This window comes from Nycticebus coucang, chromosome X (genome assembly GCF_027406575.1).
Source record: "Nycticebus coucang isolate mNycCou1 chromosome X, mNycCou1.pri, whole genome shotgun sequence".
In the NCBI taxonomy this organism is placed as follows: Eukaryota; Metazoa; Chordata; class Mammalia; order Primates; family Lorisidae; genus Nycticebus; species Nycticebus coucang.
The window spans coordinates 75,671,189-75,690,945 of NC_069804.1; the positions used below are offsets into that span (position 1 = coordinate 75,671,189).

The 19,757-nt window shown below is 41.1% G+C and overlaps 1 protein-coding gene across 1 annotated transcript; it reads right to left on the reverse strand.

The window, feature by feature from the left end:
• Positions 1-18,729: 18,729 nt before the first annotated feature.
• On the reverse strand, positions 18,730-19,429 carry LOC128577848 (60S ribosomal protein L21-like). Its single transcript, XM_053580202.1, has one exon. The coding sequence runs from the start codon at positions 19,210-19,212 to the stop codon at positions 18,730-18,732; it is 483 nt and encodes a 160-aa protein (XP_053436177.1). The 5' UTR covers positions 19,213-19,429.
• Positions 19,430-19,757: the final 328 nt, after the last annotated feature.

Sequence of the window (19,757 nt, forward strand, 5' to 3'; positions counted from 1 at the left end):
CAGTAGTGTAACCGGGGCCCCCTCAAATGACCATTGTTACAGGACTAGTTATTTAAACCAATGTATATCAGGCTGGTGATAGAGGCTCACGCCTGTATTCATAGCACTCTGGGAGTATGAGGCATGTGAATTGCTTGAGCTCAGGAGTTCCAGACCAGCCTGAGAAAGAGCGAGACTCCATCTCTACTGAAAGAAATAGAAAAACTAGCCAAGCATGGTGGCAGACACCTGGAGTCCCAGCTACACAGGAGGCTGAAGCAAGAGCATCACCTGAGCCCAAGAGTTTTTTTTTTTTTGTTTGTTTTCGAGACAACAGAGACTCAAGTTATTGCCCTGGGTAGAATGCCGTGGTGTCCTAACTCACAGGAACTTCCAACTCTTGGTCTCAAGCGATCCTCTTACCTCACTTTTTCTATTTTTTAGTAGAGGCAGGGGCTTGCTCTTGCTCAGGCTGGTCTTGAACTCATGAGTTAAAGCAATCCACTGCCTCAGCCTTGGCCTCCCAGAGTGGTAGGATTAAAGGAGTGAGCCACGTCGCCCAGCCCTTGAGACCAAAAGTTTGATGTTGCTGTGAGCTATGACACCATGGCACTCTAGCCAGGGCAAGGGAGTGAGACTCCATCTGAAAACAACAACAACAACAACAAACATGAATCAATGTATATTCATGCAGTAGGAAATTGTGAGTACAGGAAAAAGAAAGATTTAGAATGAACGAAACTTATTTAAAAATATCTGCAGGCGAGGTGCGGTGGCTCACACCTGTAATCCTAGCACTCCGGGAGGCCAAGGCAGGTGGATTGCATGAGCTCCTGGGTTTGAGACTAGCCTGAGCCAGAGTGAGAAATCGTCTCTAAAAGTAGCCAGGCGTTGTGGTGAAAACCTGTAGTTTAGTTCCAGTTACTTGGGAGGCTGAGGCAAGAGAATTGCTTGAGCCCAAGAGTTTGAGGTTGCTGTGAGCTATGGAGTGCTCTACCAAGGGCTATGAAGTGAGACTCTGTTTCCAAAAGAAAAAAAAAAAAAAAAGGAAAACAGTGCAAGTCCAACTAGATGCCATAATCTAGAGGGGATTCTAACATGTACAGCAGACCATCTCTAGCTAGCCTAGTGTTTACCTAATCTACTAACCCAAATATTCTCACCCATTCAATACCACTTACAAATTTTGCTTTCTTAAAATAGGACACCCACAATTTGAGATCTTTGGACTTTAAAAGACGTATCCCATTTTCTCTTTTCCCAACCTCATATCCTAAAACCTACCTAGACTTTGTACAGTGTTTGGTTCCCTGCCTGGCAGTAAATTTTATCACTAAATAATCATTAGACTTTATTTTTAAATTTAACAACCAAGGAATGATTTGTGGCCTGCAGTTTGATAAACACTGATCTAATTCACTAGGGAACTAAAAGATGTTTGTTCTATTGCTCATTTGTTTTAACACAAGTTTTCCATTTTCTTCTCAATGTACTGGCAGTTTGGCTAGGCACAATGGCTCATGCCTGTAATCCCAGCACTTGGGAGGCCGAGGCAGGTGGATTGCCCTGAACTCACCGGTTAGAGACTAGCCTGAGCAAGAGTGAGACCCTGTCTCTAAAAATAGCTGTGTATTGTGGAAGGTGCCTGTAGTTGCAGCTACTTGGGACACTGAGGCGAGAGAATCCCTTAAGTCCAGGAGTTTGAGGTTGCTGTGAGCTATGACACCATAGCACTCTATCAAGGGCACCAAGTGAGACTGCCTCAAAAATAAATAAATAAATAAATAAATAATAAAAACAACACCTATTTCTCAGGTTAATATACAAGGCAGTCTGTTTCCACATCTACTCATCCTCCCTAGCACTTGCTGTACCTATCTATACTCCACATTCTCCCTCCTACTCCTTTTTTCCCCCCCAAATAGTCTCACTCTGTTGCCTTGAGTAGAGTGCTATGGGGTCATAGTTCACAACAGCCTCAAACTCCTGTACTCAAGTGATCCTCTTGCCTCAGCCTCCAAATTAGGTGGGACTACAAGCTCCCCCCCTACCCCTTTTCTTCTTGTTTTTTTTTTGCTTTTGGTTTTTAAGAGACAAAGTCTCACTTTGTTGCCCTAGGCTAGAGTGCTCTGGCTTTAGAGCTCACAGCAACCTCAAATTCATGGGTTCAAGTGATCCTCTTATCTCAGCCTCCCACATAAACGGCTTATTTGGTGTATTAAAACTGCATAGAAAATATTGTCAAATAAGAAATGGCGGTTAATTTTCTGCAGATTGTATTTGTATATAGACATATGTTCTAATATTATAAAATATTAGTCTTAGTGTATATAATCAGCAATATTTTTTGAAATGTCTCAGAAGGTGATTTTGTAACTGGCTAAGTCTAAAGATTGTCCTTCAAGGAAAAAAATGAAAGGTTGACAGGTTCTCTTTAATACCAATTTCCAATAACATTGGAGATCATATACCATCGGATTAAAAGCAAACTTCAGGACTTCAATTTGAAAGCTAAAACAGAACAGGAATTAATCACATGGGACTTAACCAATTTTTTAATAACTTTTTGTTTAAAACATTGCTGATTTGGGCAGCTCCTGTGGCTCAGTGGGTAGGGCGCTGGCCCCAAATACCAAGGGTGGCAGGTTTGAACCCAGCCCTGGCCAAACTGCAACAAGAAAACAATAGCGGGACATTGTGGCAGGCGCCTGCAGTGCCAGCTACTTGGGAGGCTGAGGCAAGAGAATCACCTAAGTCTAGGAGTTGGAGGTTGCTGTGAATTGTGACGTCATGGCACTCTACCCAGGGCAATAAAGTGAGACTCTGTCTCAAAAACACACACACACCAAAAAAAAAAAAAAAAAAAAAAACATTTCTGATTCTTTCTGTGTTCTGTTTTCCAGAAGGCAAGAAAACCTCTTTCCATATTTTGAACTATTTATAGCTTTCAGCAATATATGTACTTATAAGCAAAATTTGAAACTTTTATTTTTCTCTCTCCTTGATTTCTCCAGAATTACAAAATTATTTGTAAGTATTCTTTTTTTGTTTTTTTGAAACAGTCTCACTATGTCCTCCTCAATAGACTGATGTGGCATCACAGCTCACAGCAACCTCAAACTCTTGGGCTTAAGTGATTCTCTTGCCTCAGCCTCCCAAGTAGCTGGGACTATAGACGCTTGCCACAAAGCCCGGCTATATTTTGGTTGTAGTTTTCATTGTTGTTTGGCAAGCCTGGGCTGGGTTCGAACCCACCAGCTCCGGTATATGTGGCTGATGCCCTAGACGCTGAGCTACAGGCGCTGAGTCAAGTCTCCATCTTTTTAAATGGCTGAATAATATTCCTTGGTATACATATACCACAGTTTGTTGATCCATTCGTGGGTTGATGGGCACTTAGGTTGCTCCATAACTTGGCAATTATGAATTGAACCACAATAAACATTCTGGTGCAAACATCTTTGTGGTAAAATGATTTTTGTTCTTCTGGGTAGATACCTAATAATGGGATTGCAGGGTCAAATGGAAGGTCTATATTTAGATCTTTGAGGATTCTCTATACTTCTCTCCAAAAGGGCTGTATTAGTTTACAATCCTACCAGCAGTGTAGAGGTGTTTCCTTCTCTCCACATCCATGCCAGCATCTGGTGTTTTAGAACTTTGTGATGTGGGCTAATCTTCCTGAGGCAGGTAATATCTTAGAGTGGTTTTGATTTGCATTTCTCTGGTGATTAAAGACTATGAGCATTTTTTCGTGTGTTTTTGGCCATTCATCTGTCATCTTCAGAGAAGTTTCTGTTCAAATCTCTTGCCCACTTGTAGAGAGGGTTGTTTGTATTTTTCTTATTGTTTAATTTGAGTTCTCTGTAGAATATAGTTATCAGGCCCTTGTCAGATTCATAACATGCAAAATTTTTCTCCCATTCTGGGGGCTGTTAGCTTTCTTTGTGGTACTCTTAGCTGTGCAAAAGCTTTTTAGCTTGATCAAGTACCAGTTATTTATTTTTTGTGTTGCTGCAATTGCTAGGGGGGGGTCTTCCTCAGAAAGTTTATTCCCAGGCCAATATCTTCAAGTGTTTTCCCTACACTCTCTTTTAGAATTTTTATTGTTTCATGTCTTAAATTTAAATCTTTTATCCAACAAGAATCACTTTTTGTCAATGGTGAGAGATGTGGGTCTAGCTTCAGTTTTTTGCATGTGGATAACCAGTTCTCCCCACACCATCTGTTAAATAAAGATTCTTTTTCCCAGTGCATGTTTTTGTTAGGCTTATCAAAGATTAAATGATGGTATGTGGCTGGATTCATCCCTAGATTCTCTATCCTATTCCATAAATCCGTGTCTCTATTTTTGTGCCAGTACCATGCTGTTTGATCACTATAGCCTTGAAATATAACCTGACGTCTGGCAACGTGATGTCTCCAAATTTGCTTTTATTTCTAAGAACTCTATTTGCTATTCAGGTGTTTTTCTGGTTGCATATGAATTGAAGTACTATTTCTTCTTCTTTTTTTTTTTTTTTAAGAGACAGAGTCTCACTTTTTCACCCTCGGTAGAGTGCTGTGGTGTCACAGCCAGCTCACAGCAACCTCCAGCTCTTGGGCTTAGGCAATTCTCTTGCCTCAGCCTCCTGAGGAGCTGGGACTACAGGTGCCTGCCATAACGCCTGGCTATTTTTTTGCTGCAGTTTGGCCGGGGCCGGGCTTGAACCCGCCACCCTCAGTATATGGGGCAGCACCCTAGTCACTGAGCCACAGGTACTGCCCTGAAGTACTATTTTTTTAAGATCGTTAAAGTATGATATTGATGCTTTGATGGGGATTGCATTAAATCTAAACATTGCTTTGGGTAGTACGGACATTTTAACAATGTTTATTCTTTCCAGCCATGAGCATGGTATGTTCTTCCATCTGTTGACATCTTCTACTATTTCCTTTCTCAAAGTTTCATAATTCTCTTTATAGAAATTTTCACTTCTTTTGTTAGATATAGTCCCAGGTATTTCATTTTCTTTGGTGCTATTGTACAAAGAATAGTCTTTGATTTTGTTCTTGGCTTGACAATTGTTGGCTTATACTAAGGCTACTGACTTGTGGGTATTGATTTTTGAGACGCTGCCATTGATCACTACTAAGAGCTTTATAGTTGACCCCCTGAAGTTTCCAAGTATAAGATCATGTTATCTGCAAAAAGGGAGAGTGTGACCTCCTCTGCCTCCATTTGGATTCCTTTGCTCTCCTTCTCTTGCCTGACTTTGATGGCTAGGACTTCCAACACTATGTTAAATAGCAGTGGGCATTCTTGTCCGGTTCCGGATTTGTGTGGGAATACCTTCAGTTTTACTCCTTTCAATATGATATTGCCTGTGGGTTTGTTGTAGATAGACTCTTATCAGTTTAAGAATGTTTCTTCTAAGCCTACTTTCTTGAGTGTTTTTATCATGAAAGGATGCTGAATATTGTCAACAGCCCCTTCTGCATCAATTGAAAGAATCGGATACTGGATATTGTCAATAGCCTTTCCTGAATCAATTGAAAGAATCATATGGTCTTTGTTTTTGATTCTATTTATGTGGTGTATTATATTTATAGATTTGTGTATGTTGAAACAACTCTGTGTCTCTGGGATAAAACCCACTTGATCATGGTATATAACCCTTTTTTTATTATTTTTATTGTTGGGGATTCATTGAGGGTACAATAAGCCAGGTTACAGTGATTGCAATTGTTAGGCAAAGTCCCTCTTGCAATCATGTCTTGACCCCATAAAGTGTGACACAAACCAAGGCCCCACCCACCTCCCTCTGTCCCTCTTTCTGCTTCCCCCCCATAACCATAATAGTCATTAATTGTCCTCATATCAAAACTGAGTACATAGGATTCATGCTTCTCCATTCTTGTGATGCTTTACTAAGAATAATGTCTTCCACGTCCATCCAGGTTAATACGAAGGATGTAAAGTCTCCATTTTTTTTAATGGCTGAATAGTATTCCATGGTATACATATACCACAGCTTGTTAATCCATTCCTGGGTTGGTGGGCATTTAGGCTGTTTCCACATTTTGGCGATTGTAAATTGAGCTGCAATAAACAGTCTAGTACAAGTGTCCTTATGATAAAAGGATTTCTTTCCTTCTGGGTAGATGCCCAGTAATGGGATTGCAGGATCAAATGGGAGGTCTAGCTTGAGTGCTTTGAGGTTTCTCCATACTTTCTTCCAGAAAGGTTGTACTAGTTTGCAGTCCCACCAGCAGTGTAAAAGTGTTCCTTTCTCTCCACATCCATGCCAGCATCTGCAGTTTTGAGATTTTGTGATGTGGGCCATTCTCACTGGGGTTAGATGATATCTCAGGGTTGTTTTGATTTGCATTTCTCTAATATGTAGAGATGATGAACACTTTTTCATGTGTTTGTTAGCCATTTGTCTGTCATCTTTAGAGAAGGTTCTATTCATGTCTCTTGCCCATTGATATATGGGATTGTTGGCTTTTTTCGTGTGGATTAATTTGAGTTCTCTATAGATCCTAGTTATCAAGCTTTTGTCTGATTGAAAATATGCAAATATCCTTTCCCATTGTGTAGGTTGTCTCTTTGCTTTGGTTATTGTCTCCTTAGCTCTACAGAAGCTTTTCAGTGTAATGAAGTCCCATTTGTTTATTTTTGTTGTTGTTGCAATTGCCATGGCAGTCTTCTTCATGAAGTCTTTCCCCGGGCCAATATTTTCCAGTGTTTTTCCTATGCTTTCTTGGAGGATTTTTATTGTTTCATGCCTTAAATATAAGTCCATTATCCATCTTGAATCAATTTTTGTGAGTGGGGAAATGTGTGGGTCCAGTTTCAGTCTTTTACATGTAGACATCCAGTTCTCCCAACACCATTTATTAAATAGGGAGTATTTCCCCCAAGGTATTTTCTTGTTTGGTTTATCAAAGATTAGGTGGTTGTAAGATGTTAGTTTCATTTCTTGGTTTTCAATTTGATTCCAAGTGTCTATGTCTCTGTTTTTGTGCCAGTACCATGCTGTCTTGAGCACTATGGCTTTGTAGTACAGACTAAAATCTGGTATGCTGATGCCCCCAGCTTTATTTTTGTTACGGAGAACTGCCTTAGCTATACGGGGTTTTTTCCAGTTCCATACAAAACGCAGAATCATTTTTTCCAAATCTTGAAAGTACGATGTTCGTATTTTGATAGGAATGGCATTGAATAGGTAGATTGCTTTGGGAAGTATAGACATTTTAACAATGTTGATTCTTCCCATCCATGAGCATGGTATGTTCTTCCATTTGTTAATATCCTCTGCTATTTCCTTTCTGAGGAGTTCATAGTTTTCTTTATAGAGGTCCTTCACCTCCTTGGTTAGGTATATTCCTAGGTATTTCATTTTCTTTGAAACTATGGTGAAGGGAGTTGTGTCCTTAATTAGCTTCTCATCTTGACTGTTATTGGTGTACACAAAAGCTACTGACTTGTGGACATTGATTTTATATCCTGAAACATTACTGTATTTTTTGATGACTTCTAGGAGTCTTGTGGTTGAGTCTTTGGGGTTCTCTAAGTATAAGATCATGTCATCAGCAAAGGGGGAGAGTTTGACCTCCTCTGTTCCCATTTGGATTCCCTTTATTTCCTTGTCTTGCCTAATAGTATTGGCTAGAACTTCCAGCACTACGTTGAATAGTAAAGGTGACAGAGGACAACCTTCTCTGGTTCCAGTTCTAAGAGAAAAAGCTTTCAGTTTTATTCCATTCAGTAAAATATTGGCTGTGGGTTTGTCATAGATAGCTTCAATCAGTTTTAGAAATGTGCCACCTATGCCTATACTCTTCAGTGTTCTAATTAGAAAAGGATGCTGGATTTTATCAAATGCTTTTTCTGAATCTATTGAGAGGATCATGTGATCTTTATTTTTGCCTCTGTTAATATGGTGGATAATGTTTATAGACCTGCGTGTGTTAAACCAGCCTTGCATCCCTGGGATGAAGCCTACTTGATCATGATGAATGACTTTTTTGATGATAAGCTGTAATCTACTGGCTAGGATTTTGTTGAGAATTTTTCCGTCTATATTCATGAGTGAGATTGGTCTGAAATTCTCCTTTTTGTTTGGGTCTTTTCCTGGTTTTGGTATCAGGGTGATGTTTGCTTCATAGAATGTGTTGGTGAAGATTCCTTCTTCCTCAATTTTTTGGAATAATTTCTGCAGTACGGGAATAAGCTCTTCCTTGAAGGTTTGATAGAATTCTGGAGTGAAGCCATCTGGACCAGGGCATTTTTTGGTTGGAAGATTTTTTATTGTTTCTTTGATCTCAGTGCTTGAAATTGGTCTGTTCAGGAGCTCTATTTCTTCCTGGCTGAGTCTAGGGAGAGGGTGTGATTCCAAATATTGATCCATTTCTTTCACATTGTCAAATTTCTGGGCATAGAGTTTCTGGTAGTATTCAGAGATGATCTCTTGTATCTCTGTGGGATCAGTTGTTATTTCCCCTTTATCATTTCTGATTGAGGTTACTAGAGATTTTACTTTTCTATTCCTCGTTAGTCTGGCCAATGGTTTATCTATTTTATTTATTTTTTCAAAAAACCAACTCCTTGTTTCATTAATTTTCTGAATGATTCTTTTGTTTTCAATTTCATTGATCTCTGATTTGATTTTGGATATTTCTTTTCTTCTACTGAGTTTAAGCTTAGATTGTTCTTCTTTTTCCAAGTCCATAAGATCAATTGTGAGATTGTTGATGTGCTCTCTTTCTGTTTTTCGAATGTAGCCATCTAAAGCGATGAATTTTCCTCTCAAAACTGCTTTTGCAGTATCCCACAGGTTTTGGTAGCTTGTGTCTTCATTGTTCTTATGCTCAAGGAAGTTAATGATTTCCTGTTTTATTTCTTCCTGCACCCATCTGTTATTCAACAGAAGATTGTTTAATTTCCATGCCTTTGGGTGGGGTCGAGCATTTTTGTTAGAGTTGAGTTCCACCTTTAGTGCCTTATGGTCTGAGAAGATACAAGGTAACATTTCAATTCTTTTGATTCTGTTGATATTTGTTTTGTGTCCCAGGATATGATCAATTTTGGAGAATGTTCCATGGGGTGATGAGAAGAATGTATATTCTTTATCTTTGGGATGGAGTGTTCTATATGCATCTATCAAGCACAGTTGTTCTAGGGTCTCATTTAAATCTCTTATATCTTTGTTTAATTTCTGTTTAGAGGATCTGTCCAGCTCTGTAAGAGGAGTGTTAAGGTCCCCTGTTATTATGGTATTATCAGATATTATATTGCTCAGACTGAGTAAGGTCTGTTTCAAGAATCTGGGAGCATTTAAATTGGATGAATAAATATTTAGAATTGAAATGTCTTCTTGTTGTATTTTTCCCTTGACCAATATAAAGTGACCATCTTTGTCTTTTTTGACTTTAGTTGCTTTAAATCCACATGTATCTGAAAATAAGATTGCAACTCCTCTTTTCTTCTGAATTCCATTTGCCTGAAAAATTGTCTTCCTACCCTTGACTCGGAGCTTTAATTTGTCTTTTGAAGCCAGGTGTGTTTCTTGCAGACAGCAAATGGATGGCTTGTGTTTTTTAATCCAGTCAACCAATCTATGTCTCTTCAGTGGGGAATTCAAGCCATTAACATTTATTGAGATAATTGATAAGTGTGGTAGTATTCTTTTCGTCTTATTTTGTGAGCGTCCATTGCTTAGTTTTATGTTTTGCATCAGTGTGGAGGTTAGGTTCTGTCCTTTAATTTCTGAGTTCTTACTTTGCTGCTGATCCATTGTGGTGGTCAGTGTGCAGAATAGGTTGAAGTATTTCCTGTAGAGCTGGTCTTGTTGTGGCGAATTTCCTCAATGTTTGTATATCCGTAAATGATTTGATTTCTCCGTCAATTTTGAAGCTTAGCTTAGCAGGGTACAGAATTCTGGGCTGGAAATTGTTCTGTTTAAGTAGATTAAAGGTAGATGACCATTGTCTTCTTGCTTGGAAAGTTTCATTAGAGAAGTCTGCGGTCACTCTGATGGATTTGCCCCTGTAGGTCAACTGGCGCTTACTCCTGGCAGCTTGCAGAATCTTTTCTTTTGTCTTGACTTTGGACAGGTTCATCACATGTGTCTTGGAGAAGCTCGGTTAGAGTTGAGGCGACCTGGGGTCCGATAGCCCTCTGAAAGCAGTGTGTCAGAATCTTTGGTGATATTTGGGAAATTTTCTTTGATAATATTTTCTAGTATGGCTTCCATTCTTCTGGGGCATTCTTCTTCCCCTTCTGGAATTCCTATAACTCGTTTGTTGGAATGGTTCATAAAGTCCCATAATTCTGACAGTGAACGTTCTGCTTTCTCTCTCTTCTTTTCTACCTCTTTTACTATCTGATTTATCTCAAAAACTTTGTCTTCTACCTCTGAAATTCTTTCTTCTGCATGGTCTAACCTGTTGCTCATACTTTCCATTGCATCTTTACGTTCCCAAATGGACTGTTTCAGTTCCTTCAGCTCTGCTATATCCTTTTTATATTCTTCATATCGTTCATCTCTTATTTGATTCTGTTCTTGAATTTCCTTTTGGTTATTTTCCACTTTATTAGCAGTTTCCTTCATTCTTTCCATCATTTCTTTCATTGTTTTCAACACGTGTATTCTAAATTCCCTTTCTGTCATTCCTAACATTTCTTTATAGGTGGAATCCTCTGCAGTAGCTACCTTATGTTCCCTTGGCGGGGTTGTTCTGGACTGGTTCTTCATGTTGCCTGGAGTTTTCTGCTGATTCTTCCTCATGAGTGATTTCTTTTATCTGTTTCCTTGCCCTAATTTCCTTTCACTTCCTCTTGCTCTTTAAGTTCTCGTGCCTGTGGAAATTGCGGGCGGGTTTAGACGGATTGAACACACGCGACCACTTGCGGGTTTTCCACTGTTTTAGTCCTTCTCTTGGGGTCCAGAAGTCTCTCGCTGACTCCCTGTATTCTCTCAGGGGTGATGATAGGCTGATCCCACCGGCCAGAGATGCCTGGAGTCCTATCTCCCCAGGCTCACGGTGCCCAGATGCAAGGAAGCTGTTACTCGGCTGCCATCTTGCTCTGCCTCGGTATATAACCCTTTTAATGTGTTGTATTCTGTTTGCTAACATCTTTTTGAATATTTTTGCATCGATATTCATTAATGATTTTGGTCTATAGTTTTTTTGGGGGCCCTTTCCTGGTTTGCGGATCAGGGTGATATTTGCTTCTGTCAATTTTCAGAGATGTCCAGACTGCATTAAGAAATTAAGGTTGGGCTTGGGGCCTGTAGCTCAAGGGTTAGGGCGCCAGCCGCATACACCAAAGCTGGTGGGTTTGAATCCAGCCCAGGCCCGCCAAACCACGGTGACAACTACAACCAAAAAATAGCCAGGTGTTGTGGTGAGCACCTGTAGTCCTAGCTACTTGGAAGATTGAGTTTAGAGAATCGCTTAAGCCTAAGAGTTGGATGTTGCTGTGATCTGTGATGCCACAGCACTCTACCCAGGATGACAGCTTTAGACTCTATCTCAAAAAAAAAAAAGAAAGAAAGAAAGAAAGAAAGAAAGAAAGAAAGAAAGAAAGAAAGAAAGAAAGAAAGAAAGAAAGAAAGAAAGAAAGAAAGAAATTAAGGTTGACTTGGTGGTACCCATAGCTCATTTGACAGGGGCACTGGCCACATACACCTATGGTGGTGGGTTCAAACCCAGCCTGGGTCTGCTAAGCAACATGACAACTACAACCAAAAAATAGCAGGGCATTATGGCTGGCACCTGTAGTTCTGGCCACTTGGGAGGCTGAAGCAAGAAAATCGCTTAAGCCCAAGAGTTGGAGGTTGCTGTGAGCTGTGATGCCACAGTACTCTATCCAGGGTGATAGCTTGAGACTCGGTCTCAAAAAAAGAAAAAGAAAAAAAAAGACATTAAGGTTGACTTTATAAGGTCAATAAAAAGCCCTTTGGAAAACTGGGCAGATACCTCATCAATGGCATTTCCTGATCTGTGGTGAGTATAGAATGCTATGTTCTGACTGATCTGTTAACACAGTGGTTCTCAATCTTCCTAATGCTGTGACCCTTTAATACAGTTTCATGTTGTGGTGACCCCCAAACATAAAATAATTTTTGTTGCTACTTCATAACACTAAATTTGCTACTGTTATGAATCGTAATGTAAACATCTGATATGCAGGATATATTTTCATTGTTACAAAAGGGTCGTGACCCATAGGTTGAGAACCACTGAGAGACTGGCCAAAGAATATAGAATTATATACAGTAGTCAGATTTTCTCCAATTTGTTGTTTCCTCCTGTTTCTTAGCCTGAGGTAACATATTAGGTTTTAGTATTTAAAATATTTTAATATTAAAGTGGATACTGAGGAAAAAAAGTTAAAAATATTTACCCCAAAGTACATATTTTGGGATGACATTAAACAGGTTTCCTCAGCCAGGCATGGTGGCTCATGCCTGTAATCCCAGGACTTGGGAGGCTGTGTGTGTGTGGGGGGGGTGGATTGACTGAGCTCATGGGTTCAAGACCAGCCTGAGCCGGAGCAAGACCTGTCTCTAAAAATATAGTCAGGCATTGTGGTAAGTGCCTGTAGTCCCAGCTACTTGGAGGCTGAAGCAAGAGAATCACTTGAGCACAAGAGTTTGAGGTTGCTGTGAGCTGTGACACCATGGGAATTTACCAAGGGCAACAAAGTGAAACTCTGTCTCAGAAAAAAAAAAAAAAAAGAAAGAAAAGCTTGCTGAGAATACTTGTCCCAATCTATAGACTATATGCCAAAAGAAGTGTGATTAGAGATTTGTCTTTGATTCTAAAACGCATGGGAAAGAAACTGCAAAAGCCTTAAGGCTCAACAAAGATTGCTTCTTAGCTACACTGGAAGGAATCTGTGCAGTATTAACTACTATCTGATGTGTCTATGTAGATATCTTGTTATAACCAAAGCAAATGGAATAGAGAAACGCCAACACACTGAGTCCAAATTAAGCAAGGGTCCTTTATTGATCAGCCAGGCCAAGAGCAGGCTCATGCTTCAAAGTCTCTCAACCCCTAGAAGCAGGGGTAGAAACTTTTTATAAGGGGCTTTCAGTAGGGGAGGAGGAATCCTTAATGCAAGCCGAATTTAACAAGAGCCAACACCTGGTAAGAAAAATCCTTACAAGGGGAAGCTGGGGTTTTGCAGTTATTACTGAACCCTTTCAGCTGAGCTTCCTGTCTTAAAGGGGGAGTGTTGCAAGCCCGCAGCAAGATGGAGTTGGGGTATAACAACCTCAGAAGAAATTGGAACCTGAGTAAAAATTTCCCAGTAAATGGTATGGCTACAAGATGGCCTAACAAGTGACCCCACACCCAACTAACTGATTTTTGGAAATATTTGGTTCAATTGCCCAGAACTTCATATCAGTTCTATAGGGACTCTTAAAACTAGTATTATCTTAAGATCTGTGCTAATACTGTAAATAAGAATACTAATGTTCTCACAATGCAAACTTTAGCCTCAAACCCCAAAATTTGTGGATTTGTAGGTGACTGCTGAATGATTTCATTCTCTTACCCTGGACACCACCCTGCCTTTGGCCCTGCCAGTGTCAAGAAGCCAGATTGAGCCTCTATTTACTTCTTAAAACCAGGTTTTAAGATACATATCTTCCAGATCCTGCATTCCAGTGTCAAACCCACCCAGACCAAAGATTCAGCTGTCCTTGGACCATCTATTCAAGACGACTTTTCTCTTCTCTTCTCTTCTCTTCTCTTCTCTTCTCTTCTCTTCTCTTCTCTTCTCTTCTCTTCTCTTCTCTTCTCTCTTCTCTTCTCTTCTCCCCTCCCCTCCCCTCCCCTTCTCTCTATCTCTCTTTCTCTCTTTCTGACAGTCTCACTTTATCACCCTCAGTAGAGTGCTGTTTCATCACAGCTCACAGCAACCTCAAACTTCTGGGTTTAGGCAATTCTCTTGCCTCAGCCCCCTGAGTAGCTGGGACTACAGGCACCCACCTCAATGCCTGGCTATTTTTTTGTTGCAGTTTGGCTGGGGTTGGGTTCGAGCTTGCCACCCTTGATATATGGGGCCAGCACCCTACTCACTGAGCCACAGATGCTGCTCTCGAGATGACTTTTGCAAGGCCTCCAGAGATGACCTTTGATCTCTGTCATGGAAAGTTGGGCTCCCTCCTGAACTATGCTATGCCACACTCTGAATTTCTTTTGTTTTCTTTCTTTCTTTCTTTCTTTCTTTCTTTCTTTCTTTCTTTCTTTCTTTCTTTCTTTCTTTCTTTCTTTCTTTCTTTCTTTCTTTCTTTCTTTCTTTCTTTCACAGAGTCTTACTATGTCATCCTCAGTAGAGTGTTCTTGTGTCACAGCTCACAGAAACATCAAACTCTTGGGCTTAAGCGATTCTCTTGCCTCAGTCTTCCAAGTACCTGGGACTATAGGCACCTGCCACAATGCCCGGCTATTTTTTTGTTGCACTTGTCATTGTTGTTTTAGCTGGCTCGGCCGGGTTTGAACCCACCAGCTTCAGTGTATATCGTTGGTGCTCTAACCACTGTGCTAAAGGCACTGAGCCCACACTCTGAATTTCTTAAGAAAAGAAATTCTCTTGCAGCGCCTGTAGCTCAGTGGGTAGGGCACCAGCCACATTCACTAGGGCTGGTGGGTTTGAACCCAGCCCCGGCCTGCTAAAAACAAACAAACAAAATAGCCAGGTGTTGTGGTGGGCGCTTATACTCCCAGCTACTTGGGAGGCTGAGGCAAGAGAATCTCTTCAGCCCAAGAGTTTGAGGTTGCTGTGAGCTGTGACACCACGACACTCTACCAAGGGCAACAGAGTGAGACTCTGTCTCAAAAAAAAAGAAAAAAGAAAAGAAAAGAAAAGACCTCTTGCCCTGCTTCCTGAAACCTACATATATTCCAGCAGGTGACCAGATTATCCTCAAGACTTGGAGAGAAAACCCTGAGTAACTCAAGGGAAAATTAACTGGCCTCTGGGTCATCCTACTTGTGGTAAAGTTGTCTGGGTTACATCATTCCCTCATCTGGCCTTATCCTTATGAGAAAAATCAGTGAATTCAAGCCACACCAGTGGACTGCAGAACTGTGTGAAGACAAGGCTTAAAAGCTTCAGTTGTTGGGATGGGAAGTATATTATTCAGAGACATCTTTGTTTGTTATTGTATTTAGTGGGGCCTTGTTGTTTTTTGTTAACTGTGATGCATGTTTATTTCCATTGTAACTTTATACCAATCCTTGTCGGAATGAACTCAATCCCAGGACAAGTGCAGTAACCACAGTCATTATTTCCATTTAAAGTCTATTTCACAGGCCAGGTGCAGTGGCTCACGCCTGTAATCCTAGCACTTTGGGAGGTCTAGGTGGTTGGATTGCCTGAGCTCAGGAGTTTGAGGCCAACCAGAGTGAGAGACTCTGTCTCTAAAAACTAACCAGACATTGTGGCAGGCCAAGCTACTTGGGAGGCTGAAGCAAGAGGATCACTTGAACCCAGGAGTTTGAAGTTGCTGTGATGCCAGACCACTCTATGGAGGGTGACAAAGTGAGGCTCTGTCTCGAAAACTAAACTAAACTAAAATCTATTTCATAGATAGGAAACGTAGTAATAGGATTGGGGATTGAAAGCACATATAGTGAGAAAAAGATGGAGTCTGACACAACATAGCTGGTCTCATTGGTTTAGGTCCTGCCTGACCTTTACCATCTGTCTTTCATTCTCACTGTTTTGTAATTTTAACTCCCATTCTAAAGATGCTTATCTTGAGTAGTTTGGGTGGATTGACTTAGGAGATTAATTTTTTTTTCTTGAGACAGAGTCTCAAGCTGTCACCCTGGGTAGAGAGCCATGGAGTCATAGCTCACAGCAACCTCAAACTCTTGGGCTTAAGTGATTCTCTTGCTTCAGCCTCCCAAGTAACTGGGACTACTGGTGCCCGCCACAATACCCGGCTATTTTTTGGTTGTAGTGTCATTGTTGTTTGGCAGGCCCGAGCTGGATTCGAACCCTCTAGCTCTGGTGTATGTGGCTGGTGCCCTAGCTGCTGAGCTACAGGCACCAAGCCAACTTTTTTTTTTTTTTTGTATTGTTGGGGATTCACTGAGGGTACAAGAATCCAGGTTACACTGATTGCATTGCATTTGTTAGGCAAAGTCCCTCTTACAATTGTGCCTTGCCCCCAAAAGTTGTGTCACACACCGAGACCCCACCCCCTCTCTCTGCTCTTCCTTTACCCCACCCACCTCCCTCCTTAGGAGATTAACTTTCAAATTGGAATGTCATAATAGATCACTGAGGTATGCTGATTATATTTGGAATAGAGGTTGGTGTGGTCTTTGCTTTGAACTTTTATGTATACAAATGTAATTTTGAGGCCAGATGCCTTGCTCACGCCTGTAATCCTAGCACTCTGGGAGGCTGAGGCGGGTGGATTGCTGGAGCTCAGGAGTTCAAGACCAGCCTGAGCAAAAAGCAAGACCCCTGTCTCTACTAAAAATAGAAAAAAAAAAAAACTGAGGCAAGAGGTTCGCTTGAGGCTTGGTGCCTGCAGTACAGTGGTTATGGCGCCAGCCACATACACCAAGGGTGGTGGGTTCAAACCCAGCCTGGGTCAGATAAACAACAATGACAACTGCAACAAAAAATAGCCAGGCATTATGGTGGGTGCCTGTATTCCCAGCTACTTGAGAGGCTGTGGCAAGAGAATTGCTTAAGCAAATACTTCCCCCAAAGATGTATTAAAGTAAATTTTATGTGTCCTAAAAAAAAAAAAAAAAATTTGTAGACTTAACTTACTGGGACTTGGAAATTTCCACTTTTGTGAAATCCTGTAGTTCTGTGGGGGCTGGAACAGATTCTCCCGTTTGATTCAAACTGACCAATGAGAAAGGTACTTGTGGGCAGCACCCATAGCTCAGAGGGTAGGGCGCCAGCCACATACACTGTGGGTTTGAACCCTGACCGGGGCCAGCTAAAACAATAACAACTGCAACAACAACAAAATAGCCGGGTGTTGTGGTGAGTGCCTGTAGTCCCAGTTACTCGGGAGGCTGAGGCAAGAAAATTGCTTAAGCCCAACAGTTTGAGGTTACTGTAACCTGTGATGCCACAGCACTCTACCAAAGGCAACGTAGTGAGACTCTGTCTCAACAAAAAGAGAGAGAGAAAAAAAAAGGTTTGCTTGAGCCCAAGAGTTTGAGGTTGCTGTGAGCTATGATGCCATATCACTCTACCCAGGGCAACAGCTTGAGACTCTGTCTCAAAAAACAAACAAACAAAAACCCCCTGTAATTTTGGAAATGGAAGAACAGAATAGTCTTGGAGAAGCTACTGTCACTGTTCTCCAGAATCCTGGCCTTCTGACAATAAAGTTTGGTGGACCTATCCCTGTCTCTGCATATTGGCTAACAGTGACAGATGGCTTGACCCTCCTTGTCCTGTAACAGAGTCACTGACCGCAATGCTTGACTAGTTTTTCTTTTCTTTCTTTTTTCTTTTTATTTTAATAGAGATGGGGTATAGCTCTTGCTTAGGCTGGTCTCAAATTCCTGAGCTCAAGTAGGCCTCCCAGAGTACTAGGATTACAGGTGTGAGCCAGCATGCCCTGCCCAACCCCCCCTTCTAAAAGGTCTCTATAAAGATATCTGACCAAAATTGAGACATTGAGTACACTATATGATTATCTCAATGCACATGGTATTTGGAAATAAATATTTTTCTTATCTGCCTTAATTTTGAGTTGATCTTTCAGCTAACTTTGAGGGGAGAAGGGCAAGTTTTCCCTCACCCCTACATTGGTAAACACTGATTATGTTGCAGGAAGATGAGGCCCAATGGAGAGAAAGAGCACCCGAACACAGTATTTAAGAGAAAAAGGGCTTTATTCAGCTGGCGGAGTGAACAGCATAGACAAATTCAAAATGGCAGTGCTCCCCAACTGATTTGGTCTTTCTCTTTTTATCTCCAGTCAAAAAGTTCCAATTCACAAATACCTTTCTCTTATTTTTTTTGAGACAGAGTCTCAAGCTGTTGCCCTGGGTAGAGTGCCATGGTGTCACAGCTGACAGCAACCTCAAACTATTGGGCTTAAGCAATTTTCTTGCCTCAACCTCCCAAGTAACTGGGACTACACAACACCCAGCTATTTTGTTGTTGTTGCAGTTGTCATTGTTTTAGCTGGCCCTGGTCAGGGTTCGAACCCACAGTGTATGTGGCTGGCGCCCTACCCTCTGAGCTATGGGCGCTGCCCACAAATACCTTTCTCATTGGTCAGTTTGAATCAAACGGGAGAAGCCGTTCCAGCCTCCACAGAACTACAGGATTTCACAAAAGTGGAAATTTCCAAGTCCCAGGAAGTTAAGTCTACAAATTATTATTATTTTTTTTAGGACACATTAAAATTTACTTTAATACTTCTTTGGGGGAAAAAAATCACACTTGTAGTGAATGAACAAGAAACATTTTTATGCTATTATTTGTATCTACCATGCCACGAATTCATAGGGGAAGAGGTTCCAGGAGATCAGGGAGGCACCTTGCCATTGAATGTGACAAAGTGTTGATTGACTTTTGAATTCATGGGAAATAGGTTTCAGCACCTTGTATCACTGTTACATGGGGACTATTGGTTATCATGTGTGCTATGCTGTACACCTATTATGCCATGAGCTCATAGGGAATAAATAGGTTCTTACACCTAAAAACATGGGTCCACTGGTACTCCTGTGTGCTATGTTATATGCTTATTATGCCATGAATTTATAGGCAATGGGTTCCAGGAGCTCAGGCTCCTTTCCGTTAGTTCTCACAAAGTGGGCTTCTCTGGGTGGCGCAGGCTGGCGCTTCAGTTGAACCCAGGTACCTTTGTCTTTGGCTTCCTTCTTTTTCTGATAATTTTCCTTCACACGTTTCAGGAAGCTATCTTGGCTCTTAGGGTGCTTAATATGCTCAATACAAACATTAATCCTCTTTGCAAGGATCTTGCCCTTAACTTGTTTGTTTACAACAATGCCAATAGCATGCTGGGTAACATTGTAGACTCTTCCAGTTTTGCCATGGTAACATTTGTGTGGCATGCCTTTTTGAACAGTACCCATTCCCTTGATGTCTACGATATCACCTTTCTTGTAGATTCTCATATATGTGGCCAAAGGAACAACTCCATGTTTTCTAAAACGCCTAGAGAACATGTATCGGGTGCCTCTCCTCTTTCCCTTTGTGTTTGTCATTTTGGTGAATTACTGGAAGATGGCATCTCCGGCAGAAAGGAAGGAGTTGGGGCTCCGGTGCGCCTTACAAGGGCCTGCAGGTTGCCCACAGCACTGCCTGAAGGAAACGCCAGCTGAAAGAGACTCTTTCTAGGAAAGAAGATTGTCCGGGATAACGAGGAGAGTCTGAGAAGATATTTTTCTTTCTTGAGAAAGAGAGGCAATTAGCCAACATAAACTGACAGCCTGGAAAGGGGTAAGTCTACAAATTCTTGAGAGCTGAGTCACCATGGAGCGGACCCTGCAGGTGTGTACTTGGGGTCTTCTTAAGAAGACTTCTGTTTTTCTAGACCTCACCCTTCCTGGATATCCTCTCTCATTCCTCCCTTTGAGACTCCATATATATTTTAATTTGGGGTCTCAATATTAGCTTGCTTCTGTAGGAGCCAGTATTAATCACTTTACACATTCAACTTTACATCACTTTTCTACAAAATATAAGGCATAGAAGTATTTTTCATCTATCCTATAGTTTCTTTCCGAGCTCCTTCTGCTACAGCACCTTA